General features: G+C 48.3%; 1 protein-coding gene across 2 annotated transcripts in view; it reads left to right on the top strand.

Annotated features, from left to right (window-relative positions):
- The window catches only part of MAP4K5 (mitogen-activated protein kinase kinase kinase kinase 5), a 97,462-nt gene that overhangs the window by 62,146 nt on the left and 12,162 nt on the right, over nucleotides 1-23,154 (top strand). The window contains exons 15-26 of one of the 2 annotated variants that reach the window (XM_077934542.1): nucleotides 1,471-1,529; nucleotides 5,388-5,455; nucleotides 13,047-13,091; nucleotides 14,666-14,708; nucleotides 15,412-15,622; nucleotides 16,787-16,884; nucleotides 17,358-17,399; nucleotides 19,024-19,108; nucleotides 19,210-19,289; nucleotides 20,916-20,976; nucleotides 21,290-21,404; nucleotides 23,037-23,095. In XM_077934542.1, the coding sequence (XP_077790668.1) occupies nucleotides 1,471-1,529; nucleotides 5,388-5,455; nucleotides 13,047-13,091; nucleotides 14,666-14,708; nucleotides 15,412-15,622; nucleotides 16,787-16,884; nucleotides 17,358-17,399; nucleotides 19,024-19,108; nucleotides 19,210-19,289; nucleotides 20,916-20,976; nucleotides 21,290-21,404; nucleotides 23,037-23,095 (966 nt within the window). The remainder of the gene's footprint in view (nucleotides 1-1,470; nucleotides 1,530-5,387; nucleotides 5,456-13,046; nucleotides 13,092-14,665; nucleotides 14,709-15,411; nucleotides 15,623-16,786; nucleotides 16,885-17,357; nucleotides 17,400-19,023; nucleotides 19,109-19,209; nucleotides 19,290-20,915; nucleotides 20,977-21,289; nucleotides 21,405-23,036; nucleotides 23,096-23,154) is intronic. The other variant, XM_077934574.1, reaches the window with a different exon arrangement.

The raw sequence follows: 23,154 nt of genomic DNA, 5'->3' as shown, positions 1-23,154 counted from the left end.
ACACAAGCCTTAGGAAGCTTTGGCAGCACAGTAATAGCAGAACAATACCAGCTCTGTCCGTCAAAGGCCTGGCAGGAAAGGTCAATCTTCCCCTGGTGCGAAAAGGATGCCAGCGAAGCCAGCAGGTGGTCTTCACTGGAGGAGAGCATTCCACAGATGGGGATCCAGAAATGGAAAGGATGGAGCAAAGTTCTCTGAACTTCTTCATTGGCCCAAGAGAACCTTCTAGGCAGGCTGCTCCCTGGGTTGCTCATGAAGTAGTAAAAGGTAAAGGGACCCCTGACCATTAGGTCCAGTCGCGGAAGACTCTGGGGTTGTGGCGCTCATCTCGCTTTATTGGCCGAGGGAGCCGGCGTACAGCTTCCGGGTCATGTGGCCAGCAGGACTAAGCCGCTTCTGGTGAACCAGAGCAGCGCACGGAAACGCCGTTCACCTTCCCGCTGGAGTGGTACCTATTTATCTACTTGCACTTTGACGTGCTTTCTAACTGCTAGGTTGGCAGGAGCAGGGACCGAGCAACAGGAGCTCACCCCGTCATGGGGATTCGAACCACTGACCTTCTGATTGGCAAGTCCTAGGCTCTGTTGTTTAACCCACAGCGCCACCCGCGTTCCCATGAAGTAGTAGTTGTGTGCAAAAAAATGCTAGCTCTGCCTCCTGACCTGTGTGCTGCTCTCCTCAAAACTTGACAACGTATGGTTGATCCGTGTTATTGCCTCACCTTAAAATGGATTGATTGGTTGATTAAAAAATAAATTTATATGCTGCTAAATCATAAAAATATATCAAAGCGCATTACAACATTAAAAAGATAAAAACCATAAAATAAAAGTGTAAAAAAAACACACCCAAATCAACCCAAAAGCAATTTAATAGCAAAAAAGAAAAGAAAAAACTTTCAGACGGCAGGAGATTCCTTCCCCTCTGCTTTTGGGCCAGGTGCCCACAATCTCAATTGTTTTATTTTAGTCTCCAAAAGAAATTGGTCGAGGATCCTACCATGATTAAAATCCTCTTTACGTTGCTTCTTCGCCTTCTTGCCTAACGTCTCTTCAAAGCATGCCGTTCCAGAGGAAAGTGTTGGTAGTTGATATTCCTTCAAGCAGACACACTCCTTGCTAGTTTCATTTTTGCCGGGGGATAGTTCTTGGAATCGCAGCCCCTCATAAAGAGTAGCGTTTCAGAAGAGAGTGTTTCAAACCGAAAACAAACCCCTCTACCTTTTCAGGCATGTTGAGAGGAAGTACTCTTTAATTGTCCGGTAATAAAACTTTTTAATAGACTCTTCTAAGCCACTTTTGAGTCCCTGTCAGGGAAGAAGGTGGGGTATAATTAAATATATCGTCATCATCTAAGTGGCTTATATTAATAAATTTGAACATTTTTGCTATGCCGGGGGACATTGCAGTTGGGGAAAAAAGCCTTGTAAAAGTTTTGTTTATAAAGTTGTAAATGTCTCATGTCTTTCAGTTGACAAGCTGCAGTTTGAACCGCCTCTAAGGAAAGAAACAGAAGCGCGAGATGAAGTGGTACGGATTTGTTTTATTTTTATTTTTTATTTAGTATTTATTTATACCACTTCATATCTCTACAGAAATCTCTAGATGAGTTCACCACATGCTACATGCACACACACATCCCCCAGGGGTTTGCAGAACGCAGATTGGGATCTACTGGTGATTATGCAGTAGATTGGCAAAGGGTTTCTGGCTCCCAGTTTTAAGAAGAGCAACAGCAAAGGAGCTTTTCCCACCTGTGCTAAGCTGATGAGATGGAAAAGTTGATCAGGAGTGGCCATCTGCGTGCAATAACTGGGAGCTTACTTCAGTTTCAGTACTGCTCAGAATGAACTCAGAGGCACTCTTGTTCTTTAATTCTAGTTGTACAGTGGTACCTCGCAAGACGAATGCCTCGCAAGACAAAAAACTCGCTAGACGAAAGGGTTTTTGGTTTTTTGAGTTGCTTCGCAAGACGGAAACGTCTTGCAAGTTTGTTTCCTTTTTCTTAACACCGTTAATACAGTTGCGACTTGACTTTGAGGAGCAACTCATAGAACACGGTGTGGTAGCCTTTTTTGAGGTTTTTAAAGACTTTGGTGATTTTTGAAGCTTTTCCAAAACTTTCCCGACACCGTGCTTCGCAAGACGAAAAAAATCGCAAGACGACAAAACTCACGGAACGAATTAATTTCGTCTTGCGAAGCACCACTGTATGTCGTTTGTACTTGGCTCTGACTGGCAGATTTTGGGATTCTAGTTCAAAAAATAAAACAAATGTAAACCCAGCCAGTCTGAAGTCTGCCCACCCCAATGTATCGTGTTGAACAGTCTTGGTAGATCACAGAATAAATTAATGCCAGTTTGCCCAAAGTGCCCCGTGAAGTGGAGGGTGTTGCTTAGCTCCCATGGTTGTGTCTGCGCTCCAGCTGAAGCAGGTGGGCGTCCTGCACTTCAAAAGGTTAATAACACCCTCCCACCCCCTACCAGAAGCTTCCAGGCCTCTCCCTCCACATTGGGCTGGACACCCGTACAGGTCTTCTCATTCACCTCCTGTGCTGGAGCTGATACTGGCTTTCAAAGGCCAGATGCACATTTCAGTGTAAATAAGTATAAAAATAATGAAGACTTCAGGGCTCCTAGTTCAAGGTGACACCAATGATACGATACAATAATCTTTATTGTCATTGTCCCATACAGAACAATGAAATTGAAAAAAATCTACATCAGACCTTCAAAACCCAACAAGCCTGCTATCCCATCTATCCCAGCCTGGTTAACCCCCTAAAAACTCTGTAACCCCATAATTAAATACAATATACTCCCACAGAGGCTACCTTACACTGCGTTTAAAGCCAAAATCACATTTGGATAGAAACGGTTTCTCTTTCTTTTTTTTAATAAAATTTTTATTAAGATTTTTACATTACAAAATAGAAAAAGAAAAAATACAAAATACAAAATAAAAATAGTTAAAAACAATCAATCTTTTCATCACATTATTTTTCATTTACTTGTTTCTCGGACCTCCTCATACCTCCCTTTTTTGTATTCCAGTTTGATTTATTAGCTCAGCAGTTTCTTTCCCTCTTTATTCTACCCAGATCTTTAATCTTAAATTATTATAACCTTGAATTTACACTTATAAAAAACCATTTTTTCATATTCTTTTATACCATTTCAGCTAGAAACCACTTACCGTATTTTTCGCTCTATAACACGCTCCCAACCATAACACGCACATAGTTTTTAGAGGAGGAAAACAAGAAAAAAAAATTCTAAACAAAACAGTGGATGTATGATTTTTGTGGTTCATGCTGTGGCCACAGACATGTGATCTAACGATGAGTTTGGGGTAGCCCAATGCAAAAATCCTGAGGATCCATGTGGATCCGTGCTTTGTAACCACGTGAATGAAGGAACTGTCAGTAATGTATGGTATCTCCAATACAGTGATGAAGGAAGAGGGGGGGAGCTCGCACTTGTCCTAGGCAAAGCAGCCAACTCCTATAGGCCTAGGTGCCTTCACCCCCTTCATTAAATATTTGAGGGAGTCATCCTCCCCCCATGCTGATGGGCATTGCCATTCATATAAGGTACCAGTGTGCATGCACTTTGTCTTGAGATCATTGCAGTCTGTGAGATGGGGCTTACCTGTACCTGCCCCCCCCCCCCAATATTTTATTGAAATTGGAAGAGGGAGGGAGGGAAGAGAGATGGAGAGCTCACATTTGTCCTAGGCAAAGCAGCTAACTCCTATGGGCCTAGGTGCCTTCACCCCCCCATTAAATATTTGAGGGAGTCATCCCCCATCCCCCATTGTGGTATGTGAGTGGGGCTTACCTGGCTGTCTCCCCAATATTTTTTGAAGCTGGAAGAGGGAGGGAGGGAGGGAGGGAGGGAAGGAAGAGAGAGGGGGAACTCACATTTGTGCAGCTGCCTTGCCTCGAACTGAAGCAAAAAGAGGAGGAGATGCAGGGACACGAGCCTTGTAAGCTGCTTTGTTTGAATTTACCGGTGAGGTGCTGGGGGAGGGACGGAAGGGGATGCCCTCTTTGTCCCTCCTTCCAGCTCATTGTAAAGAAAGCAGAGTAAGAGCCACTTACATGTGTGTAAGGGAGAGCCATAGAGCAGGCAGACACTGAGAAAAAGAGGCTGTCTCCCTTCTCCCACCTTGGCTTTTACAGCTGCAGGCAGCTCTTGCCGGCTTCCAAGCTGCCTCCCTTCTCCCACCTCGCTAAAAAGCCATAGAGCAGGCAGACACTGAGAAAAAGAGGCTGTCTCCCTTCTCCCACCTTGGCTTTTACAGCTGCAGGCAGCTCTTGCCGGCTTCCAAGCTGCCTCCCTTCTCCCACCTCGCTAAAAAGCCATAGAGCAGGCAGACAGGAGGGAGAGAGGCTGTCTCCCTTCTCCCACCTTGGCTTTTACAGCTGCAGGCAGCTCTTGCCGGCTTCCAAGCTGCCTCCCTTCTCCCACCTCGCTAAAAAGCCATAGAGCAGGCAGACAGGAGGGAGAGAGGCTGTCTCCCGACACTCAGCTGTTGCTCAGCTGTTGCCGGCTTCTCAGGGAGCCAAGCGGAGGAAAAGAGGCTGCCGAACAGCCAGCAAGAGCGGCTCCTCCTGCCTGCATTCGCTCCATAACACGCACACACATTTCCCTTTACTTTTTAAGGGGGGAAAACTGCGTGTTATGGTGCGAAAAGTACGGTAATTTCAATCCAGCATCATTCTAACATTCATGGATAGAAACTGTTTCTCAGGCGGCTAGTCCTAGTCTTTATAACTCTCTACCTTCTTCCTGAAGGCAGAAGCTGAAAGTGATCATTTCCAAGGTGCGCACTATCCTGCGCTATCTCTGCAGCTTTCTTATGGCACCTGGAAGCATAGATTTGATCCAAGGTGGGAAGAGTGCACCCAATTATTCTCTCTCTGCAGTCTTTACAACCCTGTTTTTTCCCTGACCGTGCAGCTCCCAAACCACACACACAGAGACCATAACTTAATACACTCTCAACAGTACAGTGGTAAAATGCCATCAACAGGTCCTTTGAGAGATTATTTTTCCGGAGGATTCTCAGAAAATATAACCTCTGTTGTGCTCTCTTCATCAGGTCTTTACTGTTTTTGAGGCTACTGTTGACAGCCTCAAGCCCACCCGTGGCCTTTGGCCATGCGACGGTTGAGGCCTGGCGTTGGGCTGGTCCCCAGTCTGTGCCACGCCTTTCCTCGTGTACATTTCCCAGACCAGAAGCAGAACCAAGCAGATCCAGAAAACTCTACGCCTGAAGCAGAGCCGGGGAATAGGGCCTGAATGTGGATTGTATAATAGTGGGGTGCCCTCGTTAGATGTTAGCTGGAGACATTGCTCAACTGAACGTTTTCCCCTCTGCAGGTGGTGGCAGGTGGCGCACACTTCGCTTCGCACTGGAATCCTTTTGTTGATGGCGGAAGCTGCGCCAAGTAAGTATGCCTGGCTTCGTTGCGAATAAATGACCAACACTCTGCATTTCAAGGTTACCACCCACTTGGGAGGAAAAAGGGGGGCGGGGGCTGGATGAACTGGGCATGTCAGGCTTTTGAGTGAGTTCTGCAGGACAGACAGGGCCTTTTTAAAAAATAAAAATAAAAAATACGTTTTTACTGAGGGATTTTCCTTAAGTAACAAAAGTACCTTTCGCGTCTCTGTTTTTAAACCGTAGAATCCTTCATACAAATCCATTGCAGTCAGTTTGAGACATTTTTGTTGCAAGTAATGTGGGGTGAGGGGGAAAGAGAGGAGAGAGAATAAAGAGTGTATGGATGGAGTTTCTTTGTCAGCATCATGTGGATAGGTGTCCTATTTTTGCTGGTGGAGCAAGAGGTCAGCGGGACCAGGGTGTGGTTGGTTGCAGCTGATTGATTGCAGTGTGTTGTGTGTTGTGGGTTTTTTTGGGGGGGGGAGAATTGCTGGAATAGGTTAGCCATATTGATTTGTATGTTGTTGGGGGGATCGGTCATTGTCTTGTTGGGCTGTGTATGTGATAAAGGGGAGCCACACGGGGGTGAAGGCACCCTCCTTTGTCCCCGTGATAGTTTCAGTCAGTCAGTCAGTCAGTTAGTTAGTGAGTTAGGGCAGTTTCCTGTAGCGTTTGGTAGCAGTGGTCCATATCTGGTTATGATGCTCCTAGCTGCTCAGAGTAAGTGACATTCATTCTTTGTCAGATGGAAACTTTATTCGCATTAGCCAATGGCCATAGCAACAATAAAACATTACAATATACACAGAAGAAAGGAAATTTAGTATAAAAGCACAGTTTAGGGTCCTGAATCAATAGGCCAGTGTGGTGTAGTGGTTAAGAGCGGTAGTCTCGTAATCTGGTGAACCGGGTTCGCGTCTCTGCTCCTCCACATGCAGCTGCTGGGTGACCTTGGGCCAGTCACACTTCTTTGAAGTCTCTCAGCCCCACTCACCTCACAGAGTGTTTGTTGTGGGGGAGGAAGGGAAAGGAGAATGTTAGCAGCTTTGAGACTTCTTAAAGGGAGTGAAAGGCAGGATATCAAATCCAAACTCCTCCTCCTCCTCCTCCTCCTCTTCTTCTTCTTCTTCTTCAGATTGTGGCCCTTATTCTGATTGCTCCTGCTCAGAACCTTGCAACCTTTGCTGTTATCTGCTCCGTTTGGTCTGACAGGAGAAAGGACACTGTGGCAGTGGTTGTGCGTCCTGGGATGGGGTGATGACCTTGTTCCTCAGGTCTTTGTAGAGAGTGCAAGACAGCAGGACGTGAGCCACTGTTTCGGTGCTACTGTTTCCACAGGGGCAAAGGCGTTTCTCATGCGGGATCTTTTGGAATCGGCCCTCAGCAGATGGCAAAACGTTCAGTCTTGTGAGTGAAAGCACGTCTGTATTTTGGGGTAGCTAGTTTGTGCAGGTATGGAGCCAGAGAACCAAAATGGGAAGATGGAAATTGATCATACCGTGGGAAGAATTTCCTTATAGTGGCCAGGTTGTTCTGATGCTCGATACCTTTTAGACATTGACAAATTAGACTGTTTGCTTTGGTTAGGCCCATAGTTTATCAAGTGAGTGTGCATTCTTGGGCAGATGTGGCCCTTGTGGGCCTGCCGAGATGCAGGTGGAGGGCTTTGCTCTCGCTGGACTCGGTTGGCAGCATGACATGGCGACCCTCTGCCATTTTCTTGCCTCTCCTGTCACACTTAGGATGTGAGTGTGAACGCGCATGAGTCTCACTGCACCCTGCTCCAGACCAGCTGTGTGATGTGGCCAGCTTTCTGAGAGCTTCACTCAAGCCGTATCTTGGTGTGTGGAGAAAGGGTAGCGGAATTACCCATGCTGTAGCTTAGATGTGGCTGCACCCCACGAATGGCCTAATCTGGGGTCTGTGTGATTTCTGATGGGTGGGACAACAGGGGGAATGAACGTTTGAAATAAGTAACTCCCATTGCCTCAGGGTAATGAGCTGGTAGTCTTTGGGCGCTGTTAAGTGTGGCTGCAGAATGAGGAGACTGGATCACTGGGCAGAATGTGGCCGGGGAGGTTCTGAGGCACAAGGCCTGTTTCGCGGCGGGTGGGGCCCCTCTGTTCATTGTGTCTGTCTGTGCAGAGGAGTGCCGTTTGCATATCCTGCCTCAGGCATGCTTAGTGCAGCTGCTCCAGAGTTTATTGAAGCAACAGCTGCCCATCTCAGCTTTCTCCCAACCTGGTATCCTCCAGATGTTTTGGGCTTCGATTCCCGCTCGGCCCAGCCAGCACAGCTGATGGGAGATATTGTCTGGAACATCTGTAGGGCACTGGGTTGGGGAAGGCCAAGGCATCCCTTTACTGCCTCTGCGATTTTAAATCCCTTAGAACAGTCTGGTGCTAAAAAAAACCCCTGACATAAGCAACTTTGTGGTATTGCATTCCTGTGTCTCTCTGCAGCCGCAAAGGCCAGCCGGTGTCTTTTGCAAGCCAGGATTCCCCCAGGTTACCATAAGGAAACCTCGAGCGCCGCAAGTTGCTTGTGCTGGAATGTGAAGGAGCCCATGGAGGCGAAATACCTTTGCCTTAAAAGGCCTTCTCTGGCTCCCTTGGCCGTACAGCACAACTTGTGCTGCTTTTGGGGGAGCTGTTCCCTGAATGCCTTCCTCTTCCTTCTCCTGGTAAAGGCCTGCTCTCCTTTGGCCGGCCGGCTGTACAGCTGTTTCCACAATCACTCACTAAGCACCATTAATGTACATGACACTTCTTGCGTAGCAACACACACCCCCCCGACCCTCCGCTGCTGCTGTAGGAGGAGAAAGAAGCTAGGCTCCCCACCACAAGTGGCTTCGAGTTCATTTTTTTACCATGGGGTAGGCAGCAACAGGAATGACTGTGCTGGGGGGAGAGAAAGGACAAATGCACTCCTATGTACCGTATTTTTTGCCCTATAGGGCGCACCGGCCCATAGGGCGCACCTAGTTTGGGGGGGGGAATAAAGGGGGGGTTTATTTTTTTTCCCCCAGGTGTGGGGATGGGGCAGGGGAAGCCCGAGCTTCCCCCGACCCCAGCCCCCAGAACAGGTTGCTATCCGCAAGCCTTGGGAACCCAGCGGGAAGTCGCGCTGGACTCCCAAGGCTTGCGGATATCTGCCCGAAGCCCGGGGTGCGCTCCGCGGGTTCCGGGCTGCAGGCTGCTGCCCGCAAGCCTTGGGAGCCCGGCAGGAGTCGGTTCACACCCACCCCTCTCGCCCTCCAGGCTTCAGCGAAAGCCTGCATTCGCCCCATAGGACGCACACACATTTCCCCTTCATTTTTGGAGGGGGAAAAGTGCATCCTATAGGGCGAAAAATACGGTACTTGGGCTTCAAGGTGAGGGTGAAGCAGTCGTGCCAAAGTCTTTGTGGGTACCCACTTGGCAGATTTCAGTTCTGTCTCCCGGTCTTCTCTGGCATGTGTCCGAACAGGATGCTGGAGTAAGTGGGCCCTCTTTCTCCTGATCCTGCAGCCAGGCTCGCCTTAGGCTCTCATGTTCTTATCTTCTCTGGTTGTAAATATCCACAGTGGTTTTGTAGGTCCTGCCTTCTGTTGAACTAAGAGGTTTTGCCTTTCCTTTCCCCTCCTCTCTCCCCACTTTTCTTTCCTTTCCTCTTCCCCACCTCCTTTTCTTTTCTACTGTGCTTTTCTCTATGGCCAAAAGCTGTTAAATCCTTGCGTGTGCAACCAGGCTGGCATTTTCTGCGGTGGCTTCTAGGACCAGGCAACTGATAAAGAGAGGAGCATGCAGGAAACGCGGGGCTTCTGGCGTCGCGTCTGGCATTTACTGGGGCTTTGGGCGTGATTGGAGCTGGCTCGGGCACAGCTGCATTCCAGGCGGCTGCAGAGGAGCCCAGAGGCCAGGCCAGAGCACCACATCACAGTCACCTGGGCAGACGAAGCCGGGTTGCTCATGGTCCCAAACCCCCAAAGAGAGGGAGCGTATCTGCCCCTCCAGTATAGGGTCACGTTCTGCTCAGCGCCGTAAACAGGAAATGCTTGGGGTTTTTGGAGGCTTGGAAGGCTGGATAATGTCACTGCCGCGCAGAAAGAAAAAGGAGCTGTGGCTTTTGGGCCGCTTTCCGTCCTCTTGGGCTCGTCCAGAAAAAACACAGCGCTGATTTATGGCCTCCGTCAAGGGGTCAGCTCCGTGTGAAAGGTCCGCCGTGGCCTGCCAGCCTTCTGCTGGAGGGATATTTGCTTTAAAGCTGCATAAACATAAAGTTTTGCTTGATTGCTTTTCCCCTGTCTCTCTCCACACTCCCCCAAAATAATTACAGAGGGTGAGAGCTCTCCGGATCTTTTTCCAGTGTTGCACATATGAATTTTCCCTGTCATGGGTCTGGCGCTTGATCTATTTAGCCCAGAGCTGAACCATCCAAGGTTTTCTGGAGAGCTTTTATTCTCCAGCCTGGATATTTTTTTTACTGGGGAGATCAGGGATTGAACCTGAGGCTGTGTGTGCAAAACCTGTTCTCTGCCACTGAGCGATGGGCCCAATCCTTTCTTTCGGGAGGGAGAGGAGTGCCTATTTCCCCTGTCCCTTCAGGAACATTAAAGCCATTCCAAAATCCTCTTTATTGTTCCTCCACCACAATGACTCTGCCCATTCCCACTCATTGTGGGCCCCAGACCTGGGCTGGTCGCCAGAAATAATGTGGTCGTGGGAGGGCCTAAGAGAACATTGGGAGCATTGTAAATCAGCGGGACAGCCTTGACCTGAAGGCAAGAACTCAGAAGACGTTTCAATCGAAGTTACCGGATTTTGCGTTTCAGAGCACTAGTAACCCGGGAGGGCGAGGGAGAGCGCCTGCTCATCCCATTGCTTATTTGTTTATAACTCTGTGGGTTTTTTATTTAAAAATAAATAAATTTCGAGGCTTTATTGTGACGTTAAAGTAGAAAACATGAAATAAAACAGAGAAGGGGGCATAAAGGAGTACCAAGAAATGAAACCAAAGCAAACCAGGGTTCATAGCCATTAGCTCATAAAATAAAGTACATTCTCGTGAGAGACTACACCGTTGAGTTAGACGTCGCAACCCAAAATGGCCTGATACAGAGACGGTACAAAACAAACATTTTGAATACCAAATAAAGCCGTATTTCATCCGTGGATGGAGGGGGCGAGAGAGAGTCCTTGTGATTCATTTCTGTAATGCTCCTGAGCACAGAAAGTGCTTTGCACTTGAGAAGTTTGGGACCGGCCCTTCCTTGGTGTTCTCTTCCCATCTCTTGAGCCCTAGGGAAGCCATTGGGTGAGGGGCGTCCTCAACTTTCGCTTGGGAGGCCGATGGGCAGGGTTGCTTCCAGAGGAGGCGATGTCAGCCCTTCCCTCTGTAGCTCAGTGGCAGAGCGTTGGATCTGCTTGCAGGAAGCCCCGGGTTCAGCCCATGGCAGCATCTCAGGGCAGGCCTGGGATTGTCCGCTGCCTGAAGCCCTGGAGAGGCGCTGCCAGCCAGTGTAGACCGTGCTGGGGTAGACGGACCAAAGGTCTGACTCAGGGTAAGGCAGCTTCCGGACTTTCTCTCCTCCCTGCAGTGGGGGCCTAGTAAGGTAAAGGGACCTCTGACCGTTAGGTCCAGTCGTGGCCGACTCTGGGGTTGCGGCGCTCATCTCGCTTTACTGGCCGAGGGAGCCGGTGGACAGCTTCCGGGTCATGTGGCCAGCATAACTAACCTGCTTCTGGCGAACCAGAGCAGCGCACGGAAACGCCGTTTACCTTCCCGCCGGAGCGGTACCTATTTATCTACTTGCACTGGTGTGCTTTCGAACTGCTAGGTTGGCAGGAGCAGGGACTGAGCAACGGGAGCTCACCCTGTCGCGGGGATTCGAACCGCTGACCTTCTGATCGGCAAGCCCTAGGCTCTGTGGTTTAACCCAGTGGGGGCCTAGTACCATGTAACAACAACAATAATAATAATAATAATAATTTTTTATACCCTGCCCTCCCCGGCCAAAGCCAGGCTCAGGGCGGCTAACACCAGTAAAATTACAATAAAAACATAATAGGGGAAAGAAGAAGAAAAAAACCATTTAAAATACAGGTTAAAATGCAATTTAAAATGCAGCCTCATTTTTAAAGTAGCCCATGGATCAAAACCGTAAGGGGAGGGAAAACATAAGGGTCAGATTACCTATTGCATTATTGCTGTTCTTTGTAGAGTTGGAAGGGATCCGGAGGTTCATCTAGAAAATGCAGCTGTCCCATACGGGGATCGAACCTGCAACCTTGGCATTATCAGCACCATGCTCTAGCCAGCTGAGCTATCCAGACTGCCTCTGTTGCTATTACTAAATTTATAGCTCACCTTTCCTCCAAGGTGACAAACATGGTTCTCTAGCTCCCTCTGTTATTTATTTATTTTACGGTCCTGTATACCTGAAGGAGCGTCTCCACCCCCATCGTTCTGCCCGGACACTGAGGTCCATCCCCGAGGGCCTTCTGGTGGTTCCCTCACTGCGAGAAGCCAAGTTACAGGGACCCAGGCAGAGGGCCTTCTCGGTGGTGGCGCCCGCCCTGTGGAACGCCCTCCCATCAGATGTCAACAACTACCAGACTTTTAGAAGACACCTGAAGGCAGCCCTGTTCAGGGAAGCTTTTAATGTTTGATGTATTACAGTATTTTAATATTTTTTTGGAAGTCGCCCAGAGTGGCTGGGGAAACCCAGCCAGATGGGTGGTGAGTAAATAATATATTATTATTATTATTATTATTATTATTATTATTATTATTACTACTACTACTACTACCCCCCTCACAACCGCCCCATGAGGTAGGCTCAGCTGAGAGACAGCAACTGGGTCAAACTCACACCCAGTGAGCTTCATTGCTGAGCGGAGATTCGAACCCTGGACTCTCTGCTCCCAGCCTGGCACTCTAATTTCCCAGTGGCAGTTGCAAAGAGTGCTACACGCCAGGTCACATACTTATCTGTGTCTGCGAGGAGATATAAAATCATGTCATAGGGGTTCTGGCCAGGGGACCTTGTTGTTATGGTGCTAAAAATCTCTCTCTTGCTTCATTATATAAGGGGCAGCGCAGGATATAATGCATAAGGTCCTCTACTTCAAGACATCCAGCCTTGACAGACGCAGCTATGGATTACAGTAGCATTTTCATTCTTTAAATCCGTGTTTCCTGGCTGTTGCTGGACTACAACTCCCATCATCCCTAGCTAGCAGGGCCCAGTGGTCAGGGATGATAGGAGTTGTAGTCCAACAACAGCCAGGGACCCAAGTTTGAGAAACAACGGTTCAGTCAGGCTAAAGAAAGTCAGGCGTGATTAGAGAGCGGTTGTCACACGGTCTTAAGCCAGCAAAGCGCCACCCAGGACTTCAGGTATGTGAAGAAGCCCTTTGTCATCAGTGCTGATGGTTTTGTACAGAATTTCAGAAGCTTCTGGGGTCCCCTCCTGAGTTTGATTTTCCCCACGTAGCCGCTCTACAGATCACAATCCTGGAGTCTAAGCCACAGGTTCTCTTCAGCCCTACTACCCCAGTCTAAATTTTATTTTTAAAACAAAAATAACATAATTTTATCAACGTTTCATCTAGGGGGCTTCTTACCAAATTTGGCGACGGCCACGAAGATGCTGAGGAGTGAGTGATTTCTTTCTTGACGTTTGACTTTCCTCTCTCTCTCTCTCTCTCTCTCTCTCTCTCTTTCCTTTGCTACCTAACAGAGTTGGCTTTCTTTAACAATGTCTCAGTGACCCTTGGAGACCCTTGGAGGGGCTGGGGCTTCTCCTGAGTGGGCTGGGAAACCCTGTCTTTCGTTCCAGCCCAGCCTTTCTAAACTGTTCTGCATTCAGAGAGTACCTGAGATGTTTAAAGCACTTAGAATCATTGAATTGTAGAGTTGGGAGGGACCGCAAGAGCAATTAAACACAACGTAGAGCAATAAAACACAATGCAGATCATAAAACAACATAAAAACCAAACACCATTTTTTTAAAAATCCGTAGAAGTAAATGTACCTATTTGGAAAGGCCTAGGGAGAAAAGGAGAGCTTTAAGTAAACATCGAAAATATAACTTCTTGCTTCACTTCTGAGGGAAGAGGGTTCCGGAGAACGTGATGCCTTTTCTGCCTCCACGCACAGAATTTTGGCTCTGGGCAGGAAGCTTCTCAGGGCTTCTCTCGCTTCCCACCTGCAATGCGATGCCGATGCCGTGTTCATTCGGTTTCCGTGTGCAATCCTTTCAAAAAGTGTAGCTCGCTTTGCAAAATTCCATGACGCCATCTGCAAAGCTATTAACACATTGTCCCACCAAAAATATGTTCTCCTTCCGATGGCTTTTCTTTTTAATTGCCATCTGGCAGAATAATTCTGAAAAATCGAAGAATGGCAAGGCTGGAGTAATTAGAGGATGTGCTTTCTCTGTGCTTAAAAAACAACAACAACGCCCCAAAATTTTGCATTATGCTAACTGCAGTTCTCTCCTGTGCAGAGTTTTCAAACCACGTGTGGTGAAGAGATCAGAATTGTGCGAGTTTACAGATCGTAGGGTTTGTGGGGGCGGCCGTATTCAGATTTGGCAGGGGGAGAGGGAAGAGGGGTGGGACAGACAGTCACAGTCCTGATCTCGTCACGGTACCTTAGTCCCAGGGGTCTGTAGGGCTTCCTGTGCCAAAGAAAAACTAAGATCATGCAACCTGGATAAGTCAAGCACATATTCCCCATTGAAGCTGGATTTTGGAAGTTTCAGGGCAGACGACAACAGAAGAGTCCTTCACGCTGCACATAGTTAAACTCTGCAGTTCGCTTCCAGAAGATGTAGGGATAGCTGCCAGCACACAGAGAGAGCCTTGTTGGGCAGTCAAGGTGTGCATCTGAGAAACCCCAGAGGGATTTGAGAGGCTGCTCACATTTTCAGGGCCTTGCAGAAGTGAAACATTTTCTGGTGTGTGACAGATACTGACGGGAGGAGAGGGAAAACCCCACCAAGAAGTGTTGTCTTCCACCGTGTGTCTTATCCTGCTGGTTTTCCGCTGTCCTCACTAACACCCCTCCTTTCAAAAGTGACTTTCTGCAACCAGAGGCTTTGGTTTTGGGAAAATGAAACGATAGCCTTGTCAGCCAGCTAACCTTCCTTTTGAAAACCTGCGTGCACCTCAAAGCCAGGTGGGAAGGAATACCATTTTTGTTGGCTTTTCTTCTTGTTTCTTTTTAGATCAACACTGAAAAGGGGAGGACCCCCTCCGCTACCTCCAAAGGTGAGCGAACGCCGCAGCCACATGACGTGTTCCTCCAGGCTAGAATGCTGAAAGTGTGTGCGTGGAGTGTACTGAACCGGTTAGCAAAGAGAGGGGGCAGACCAGTGGGGAAGAATATGGGGCAAAAGAGGGCAGGGGCAGGAGGAGAAGCCGAGCTTCGCTGCATGTGGCGTTTCCTCCAGGCCAGCTATTGAGGAAGGGCAGCGCTAGCACATCAGATTGCAAAGCAGCTGCCATCGCCATACTCAACAGCAGACTCCACTGGCAGAACCGGTGCTCTTAACGTAACACACATTCTGCATTTCTAAGAACTCGATCCTTTTGTGTGGCGGCACTGCGGAACTCCCTGCCTCTTGATACCGTACCCTGTTCAACGCCTGCTGAAAACATTCATGTGTAGAGAAGCCTTTCCTGGTGTTTAGAAAGCTGGTGGCAAGCTTAAATCTGTTTGGGGTCTATTGTCGTTTTAAAAGTATTCCTGTGGTGCACATTTTTATTCTTATTTATTTATGATTTAAAATGTAAATCAAGGTTTAAAATATAAATGAAAGAAAAAGAAAAAATATATTACTTTTAATTTGTCTTACTGATGTATTTTTCTGCTTTATCTTTTTTGGAAATCACTTTGGTTGGTTGGTTGATTTAACAATCAATGTTCTGAAAGCAATCAATCTGTTTTGCTCTCTGTGTCTTCTCACTCTAGCCCAGGCTCAGTATCTACCAAGAGGAAGGCCTCGTCGATGATGAGAAGTCCCAGACGATCAAGTATTGCCCCGACCCTCACGGCCAAGCCCCACCGTCTCACCGGAGACAGAGCATCCCAGTGTGCGGGCCTCAGACAGAACCTTCCCCAATTGGGATGACCAGCAGCGTCAGCAGTCCTGGTTTGCTCACCGCCGGCTACAGCGACTTGGGTGAGTATCCCCATCCTGGGAGGGCCACCTGCCCTGCCGCTTTGGGCTGTGTGCAGAATGCACTAAGCACCTGAGGACCCCGGTCATCGCAGCCGCCCCACGAGATACCTGGGACTGCGGGGGGAAACATTAGAGGCAACCTCCACTGGCAGTTTCCGAAGGTGAGGGTGCCAAATTAAGACTTGGCTCCTTGGCGCTCCCATGCAGCTATACTGAGAACAGTCTGGGGGAGAGGAAGTTTTTTTTCCCCTTCCCTGTGGGGGGAGCAATGCTTGGTGCCCCATGTCACTGACCTGCAAACGTCCCATGTCCCTTCAGTCGACCGTGGTTCGTTCTTTTGGTTGGGTGCACAGTACAGCTGCACCAGAGTGTAGAAGGAGCTGGCGTTTTCGTTTCTGCTTTTAAGGCAGAAGTTTTCTAAGCAGGCTTCTTAAGTCATCTGAATCATCTGAAGGGTGCCAACTTGGTGAAGTGTGCTGTAATTTAAAAAATACAGTCTGCAGTCGAAACAGACCGGGAGGGCACCATGTGGCATAGCTTGACATACTGAGTCCCTGGCCAATAGCAAGGTGCCCCAGGCCAGAAGCTGGATTTTGCACCTTTGCCTCCCCAATCTACATTCTACACTCTCCCCACCATTCCATCCTGCCCCAGTTTTTTAAAAGCCCATGGACTGACCTTTAAGGCCCTAAACGGCCTCGGTCCTGTATACCTGAAGGAGCGTCTCCACCCCCATCGTTCTGCCCGGACACCGAGGTCCAGCGCTGAGGGCCTTCTGGAGGTTTCCACCCTGTGAGAAGTGATAGCTGCTTATTTCCTTCACATCTGGTGGGAGGGAGTTCCACAGGGCAGGCACCACTACCGAGAAGGCCCTCTGCCTGGTTCCCTGTAACCTCACTTCTCACAGGGAGGGAACCACCAGAAGGTCCTTGGCGCTGGATCTCAGTGTCCAGGCTGAACGATGGGGATGGAGACGCTCCTTCAGGTATACAGGACCGAGGCCGTTTAGGGCTTTAAAGCTGCTAACAAGCCAGCAAGTAAAAAATTGACTAAGCGTCACCAGTATAGCATGTCATATTATATCATCAGCAAGTATCAGCAAGGCATCTGTATTCTAAAAACAATATGAACGAAGCAGCAAATTAATTTTTTTTTCTTCTTTAGGCAACGGGGACACTGTGCCAAAGCTCGCGGAGGAGAACGCTGACGGCTTGGGCTACGTGCCACAGCTGCCACGGAAAAAGGACAAGCGGGAATATCTGGTGGGTGGTTTTGCACTCGGCTCCTTTGCGTGGCCTCCTTGTAGCTGCTCGTTATTGTCTAGCTCCATCAATCTGTACCCAAGAACTGCTCTTATTCAGGGCTTTGGGAATTTAATTAATAGTAGTAATGTTGATGATGGTCCTGTACCAGGAGTGGTCATGTGTACCAGAATGCATTATTATTATTATTATTATTATTATTATTATTATTATTATTATTAAATTAATTAAATTTGTATACTGCCCTGTACCCGCAGGTCTCAGGGTGGTTAATGTACAGGTAACGAGGACAAGGTAGCCTGATCCAGGCTTGACAACAGAAAGTTGCACACCGCTTTTGCGGAGCAACCGCATAATATGTCAGCTTGGATTTGAATTTCACCCCCATCCTTTCAAGGTGTTGCTCCCAAGGAGCAGTGTTTGCCTTCCAACGGTGGTTTGTGATACTCTTTTTTTTTTTCCCCTATCCACAGAAGCCTGCAATCAATGGCCTCCCACCGACTCCAAAGGTGCTGGTAAGAAAGCTTATTGATCGTGTACGAGGAGCTGAAACGGCACGTGTTGAAACTGCTCTGCGTGTTGTGCCATTTCTAGCTTTGCTTAGCCCTGAGAGGAAGGGCCCAGACAGAGACGAATTCTCACCCCGCAGCTCCTTAACGTTAGCTCCCTGCCTTTGAGCCAGGCTCCCACCTCTGTTTCTTTTAACGGAGATCACGGTTTGCAAAAGCATCTGTGCCCAGGGTCAGCAGCACCGCCTGGCATACTGGGGCATATACTGGTGTCTCCGCAGCACTGCAGGGGCCACCCCCTTGCCTGCGCCCTCCTCTGTTTCAGCCCCCTGGGACTTCATTGCTTCCTGTTCATGCTTGCATGTGAGCTGGCTTTCCAGAGGCGGGGTGTGCATGCTGTCATGGGCCAGGAGACGTCACGTTACAGCGGTGTTGATGTAGGGCAGCCCCCTTTTCCCCATCTTGAACAGAAGAGGGGTGCTCAGTGGGCTCCCCAGGGTTTTACGGTGTCGCTGCCTCCACTTAATAATCCAGTTTGCTGGAGAAAAAGATCAAAAGCGAAGATCATTGTGGGAGCCTGGCTCAAAGGCAGGGGGCTAACAGATTGAGGTTAAATCCTAACAAGACAGAGGTACTGTTTTGGGGAAACAGGAGGCGGGCAGGTGTGGAGGACTCCCTGGTCCTGAATGGGGCAACTGTGCCCCTGAAGGACCAGGTGCGCAGCCTGGGAGTCATTTTGGACTCACAGCTGTCCATGGAGGCACAGGTCAATTCTGTGTCCAGGGCAGCGGTCTACCAGCTCCATCTGGTACGGAGGATGAGACCCTACCTGCCTGCGGACTGTCTTGCCAGAGTGGTGGATGCTCTGGTTATCTCCTGCTTGGACTACTGCAATGCACTCTACGTGGGGCTACCTTTGAAGGTGACCCAGAAACTACAACTAATCCAGAATGCAGCAGCTAGACTGGTGACTGGGGGCGGCCGCTGAGACCATATAACACCGGTCTTGAAAGACCTATACTGGCTCCCAGTATGTTTCTGAGCGCAATTCAAAGCTCTGCTGCTGACCTTTAAAGCCGTAAACGACTTCGGTCCAGTATATCTGAAGGAGCGTCTCCACCCCCATCGTTCTGCCTGGACACTGAGGTCCAGCACCGAGGGCCTTCTGGCGGTTCCCTCACTGCGAGAAGCCAAGTTACAGGGAACCAGGCAGAGGGCCTTCTCGGTAGTGGCACCCGCCCTGTGGAATGCCCTCCCACCAGATGTCAAAGAGAAAAACAACTACCAGACTTTTAGAAGACATCTGAAGGCAGCCCTGTTTAGGGAAGCTTTTAATGTTTAATAGATGGTTGTATTTTAATATTCTGTTGGAAGCCACCCAGAGTGGCTGGGGAAACCCAGCCAGATTGGCGGGGTATAAATAATAAATAATAATAATAATTATTATTATTATTCCCATCCCGGCACAACCGGTCATTTCTCTGGCCTCTGAGACATCCATTGGCCATTGCCCCCTCATCTGCTTTGTTTCTTTGTGCTTTCTAATGGTCAGAGGAACTAGAAACTTGTGTGTTGCATTTACGCCAATGAAGACACCCCGTGATGTGTTTTTTCCTTTTTGCTGTTCCAGATGGGAGCCTGCTTCTCCAAAGTGTTTGACGGCTGCCCTTTGAAGATCAACTGCGCCACATCCTGGATACACCCGGACACGAAAGGTGAGGGTGACTTTCCGTTTTTGAGCCGGGGAGGAATTCACACCCCACCCCAGTTGCGTTTCCGAAGAGGCTAAGCCAGTTTCCCCTCCGCCGTGTTCTAGATCAGTATATCATCTTTGGCACAGAAGAAGGCATCTATACTCTGAACCTCAACGAGCTCCACGAAGCCACCATGGAACAGGTAGGGGAGAACTGCTCAGGGCCAGCAGGATCCTTCTGGGAGGCCGAGGCCAGGGAGATGGGCAAAGCCCCCTTTCAGGATCGGGGACTAGGTACGCCTCCTCCGGGGCAGGAGGGCTGGGTGGCCATTGTGGGTGGAGCAAAGGGCTCTCTACTCTAAGTTCCATCATCTTAAGACAGCAGTGGAAAACCTGTAGCCTCCATGCACTCCTGGACTCCAGCTCCCATCATCCCTGGGTCTTGGCCACACTGCTTGGGGCAGATGGGAGTTGGAGTCCAGCAATACCTGGAGAGACACAGGCTCCTCACCCTGAGAAAAAAGAGCTTCTCCCTAGCTAGTATCTGCAGCCATATGACTTAAGATCAGCCTTCCCCCAGCCTCTTGCCCTTCAGAGGAACCACAGCTGCATCCAGCACCATGCCATGCTGATGGGAGCTGTAGTCTCTAAAACACAAGTTCCACTTTTGCTTTACAGGTGAAACTCGAAAAATTAGAATATCGTGGAAAAGTTCGTTTATTTCAGTAAATCAACTTAAAAGGTGAAACTAGTATATGAGATAGACACATGACATGCAAAGCGAGATATGTCAAGCCTGCTTGGCAGGGGGTTGGACTCGATGGCCCTTGTGGTCTATTCCAACTCTATGATTCTATATTTGTTATAATTGTGATGATCATGGCATACAGCTGATGAAAACCCCAAATTAACAGTCTCAGAAAATTAGAATATTAAATGAAATCAGCAAAACAAGGATTGCAAATAGAGCAATATTGGACCTCTGAGAAGTAGAAGCATGCATATGTGCTCAGTGCTTCGTTTGGGCCCCTTTTGCATCAATTACTGCTGATAGCATCCATGCCACGCCGCATTAAGGCAGTAATAAAGGCTTGACATATCTCGCTTTGCATGTCATGAGTCTATCTCATGTATTAGTTTCACCTTTTAAGTTGAATTACTGAAATAAACGAACTTTTCCATGATATTCTAATTTTTCGAGTTTCACCTGTACTCATTTAATTTCCCCAGGCCATCCTTTTAAGATACTGCCTGAAAGAGTTTTTATTCTGTGCTGCTGCCCTGCTTTTATTGTTTCTGCTGGTTTTAATATATTTGCTTCCAGTGTGTTGGTTCTCATTGTCTTTAGTTATTCAATATCATCTCTGGAGGTGACGAGGTCCCCCCGTACTGGAGGCATTTAAAGAGAGTCAGGCAGTCCTCCGCAAGGGAGGCTGAGGTTGCATCCTGCATTAGGGAGCCTCCTCTGAGGTGGACTCTGTGGCCTCCAAGTGTCTCTTTCCAACTGTAAATTTCTGTGGTCTGTGAGTCAGCCTGGAAGTGTGAGGGATAGAGAGCGGTTATATAAGCTATGTATATATGAAAATAAAACAGATTACAACCGAGTGTAACTCTCTAAAGCTTAATCGTAACCTCATGACCAATTCATACTTATCTGGGTATACACCCCATTCATCACAGCAGGACCTAACTTCTGAGTTAACACAGAATCATAGAGTTGGAAGGGACCAGAAAAATTTAACCTGAGTTGCCAGAAACTGCCTTCCATGCTTCCTTTAACGCCTCCCCAGTTTTTCACCCATGGGAATCTCTTCTGCTCCTTTTTCTAGCTGTTTCCGCGGAGATGCACCTGGCTCTACGTGATCAACAATACCTTAATGTCGCTCTCAGGTATGTCAGCTGCTAAAGAAATGCACCGCAAAGCTTAAACGGGGGGTTGCAGGGGAATAGGATATTCTCTTAGGAAATCTTCCCTTTGGTGTGCTGAATTTAGCTTGGCTTACGGTAATGCCACGGAAGTCATTTTTAATTTGTTTCTTTCTCTTTTGCTCTCTGCAATTTGCTTGGACCTCTCTGGATGTTTTGGGGCTGTCCTTTTTAGAAGGTAACCTTTTCCCACTCTGTATTCTTTGTTTTTATTCGGTATTTGCATTTATTGTTATAATATGCCAGAGTTTTGAGACAGGCCGTGTTTCTGTTGCAGGGAGAACATTCCAGCTCTACTCTCATAACCTAATAGCTTTGTTTGAGCAAGCCAAAAAAACAGGCCTTGCTGCTCACATTCAGACCCATCGGTTCCCCGACAGAATATTGCCCAGGTAAGCTAGCGCTCTCTTACCTCTTGAACCCAGTCTCAGGGCTAGCCGACATAATGCCTTCTAGAAGCTGCAGGGACTACAACTCCCATCAGTCCCAGCCAGTCAAGGATGATGGGAGCTGTAGTGCATCAGTGTCTGGAGAGCCCCACGTTCACTGCCCTGGCAGTAAGTGCACCTTCCCTTGTTTTTTATTTTATTTAGATAACACAGATTGTAAGCTCTTGGAATGGTTAGGTGTGTGCGTGTTTTCCACTATGCAGTAAATCATTTTTAAAAGTCAAGTAAAACTGCAGTTTCAAGAAACAGGAAAACATGGGGCAGAATTCAGTATTGCACTCTAAGAGGTGTTCCATCAGCACAAGGGTTTCGGCTTCCCTGATGGAGTGGTCACCCCTTTCCTGCCCCTCTGTGCTGTCCTGGGCATTTTCCAGAAAGCCACACGCACCCCAGGCAATTTGCAGCGATGTGGGTAAGCCCTGCTACACTAGCACGAGTTGTTGCACTGGCCCCCACTAGCGCAAGCATTCCGTTGAATACATCCCCAAGTGCCCAACGTTGTGGTTTGGGCCTCTTCTTACCCCATGAGCCTGCCTGGACATGAAAAAATCTTCTTCCAACAACCTTCACTTACCTTCAGAGGCGCAAGTGGCAGCTTATCCAAAGAAACCTCATTTCTTAGAGGTTTTTAAGCAGAGGTTCGATGGCCACCAACTTTCAGGGATGCTGTGATACAAAATGCAAAATGCCTTGATAAAGAACAGGATATGAAATCTTGCATGGGGTGGAGAAAGTGAGAAGGGGATTAGACAGTAATGAGGGCTATCAATCATCGCTTCCCATGATAACTGTGTTTTACCTCCGCTGTCAAGAGGCAAGTACCATATTTTTCGCTCTATAAGATGCACCAGACCACAAGACGCACCTAGTTTTTGGAGGAGGAAAACAAGAAAAAAATATTCTGAATCTCAGAAGCCAGAACAGCAAGAGGGATCGCTGCGCAGTGAAAGCAATCCCTCTTTCTGTTCTGGTTTCTGGGATAGCTGCGCAGCCTGCATTCGCTCCATAAGATGCACACACATTTCCCCTTACTTTTTAGGAGGGGAAAAGTGAGTCTTATAGAGCAAAAAATACGGGATATTGCTAGACACCATGTGCTGGGGAAGAACAGAGGAAGAATGCCATTGCGCTCATCTCCAGAGGCATCTGGGTGGCCACTCTGGGTAGCAGGAGACTGGACTCAATAGGCCTAAGGCCTGATCCAGCAGCCCAGACTCTTCTTATCCTTGTAGATAAGAAGTCAGATAAAACATGGGAGGTCTGATTTGTGGGAGAAGGGGGGTTACAGAAGGAGAGCCCTGCTGGCTCAGGGTCCATGCTTTGGGAAAATCCTCCAAGGGAACACAAAGACTACCCACTTGCCTCTTGTATGCTTTCCCCGGCTGCTAGGCAGAGGTAGACTGCCTCTATCCACAGAGGGTCTATTTTGGGCCCATTTTGCAAGCTTGGCCAACAGTCACATTGGTTTCGCTCCATCTACGTTCCCGTTTATATTCAGCGGGCTGAATACAAAAGTGGCATAAGAGACAGTCCTAGTTAAACCAACAAACCATTCACACTTAACTCTCATTTCAGGAAATTTGCCTTAACGACAAAGATCCCGGATACAAAAGGGTGCCATAAATGCTGTATAGGTAAGTCTTCTGCTTGAGCTTCTGGAGACAACCCTCTCCCAGCTTTGTGGACCTGCTTG

The sequence above is a fragment of the Podarcis muralis genome, chromosome 1 (assembly GCF_964188315.1).
Source record: "Podarcis muralis chromosome 1, rPodMur119.hap1.1, whole genome shotgun sequence".
NCBI classification, from domain to species: Eukaryota; Metazoa; Chordata; class Lepidosauria; order Squamata; family Lacertidae; genus Podarcis; species Podarcis muralis.
The sequence above is the reverse complement of the archived record's forward strand: the minus strand, read 5'-3'. Positions and strand labels throughout refer to the sequence as shown.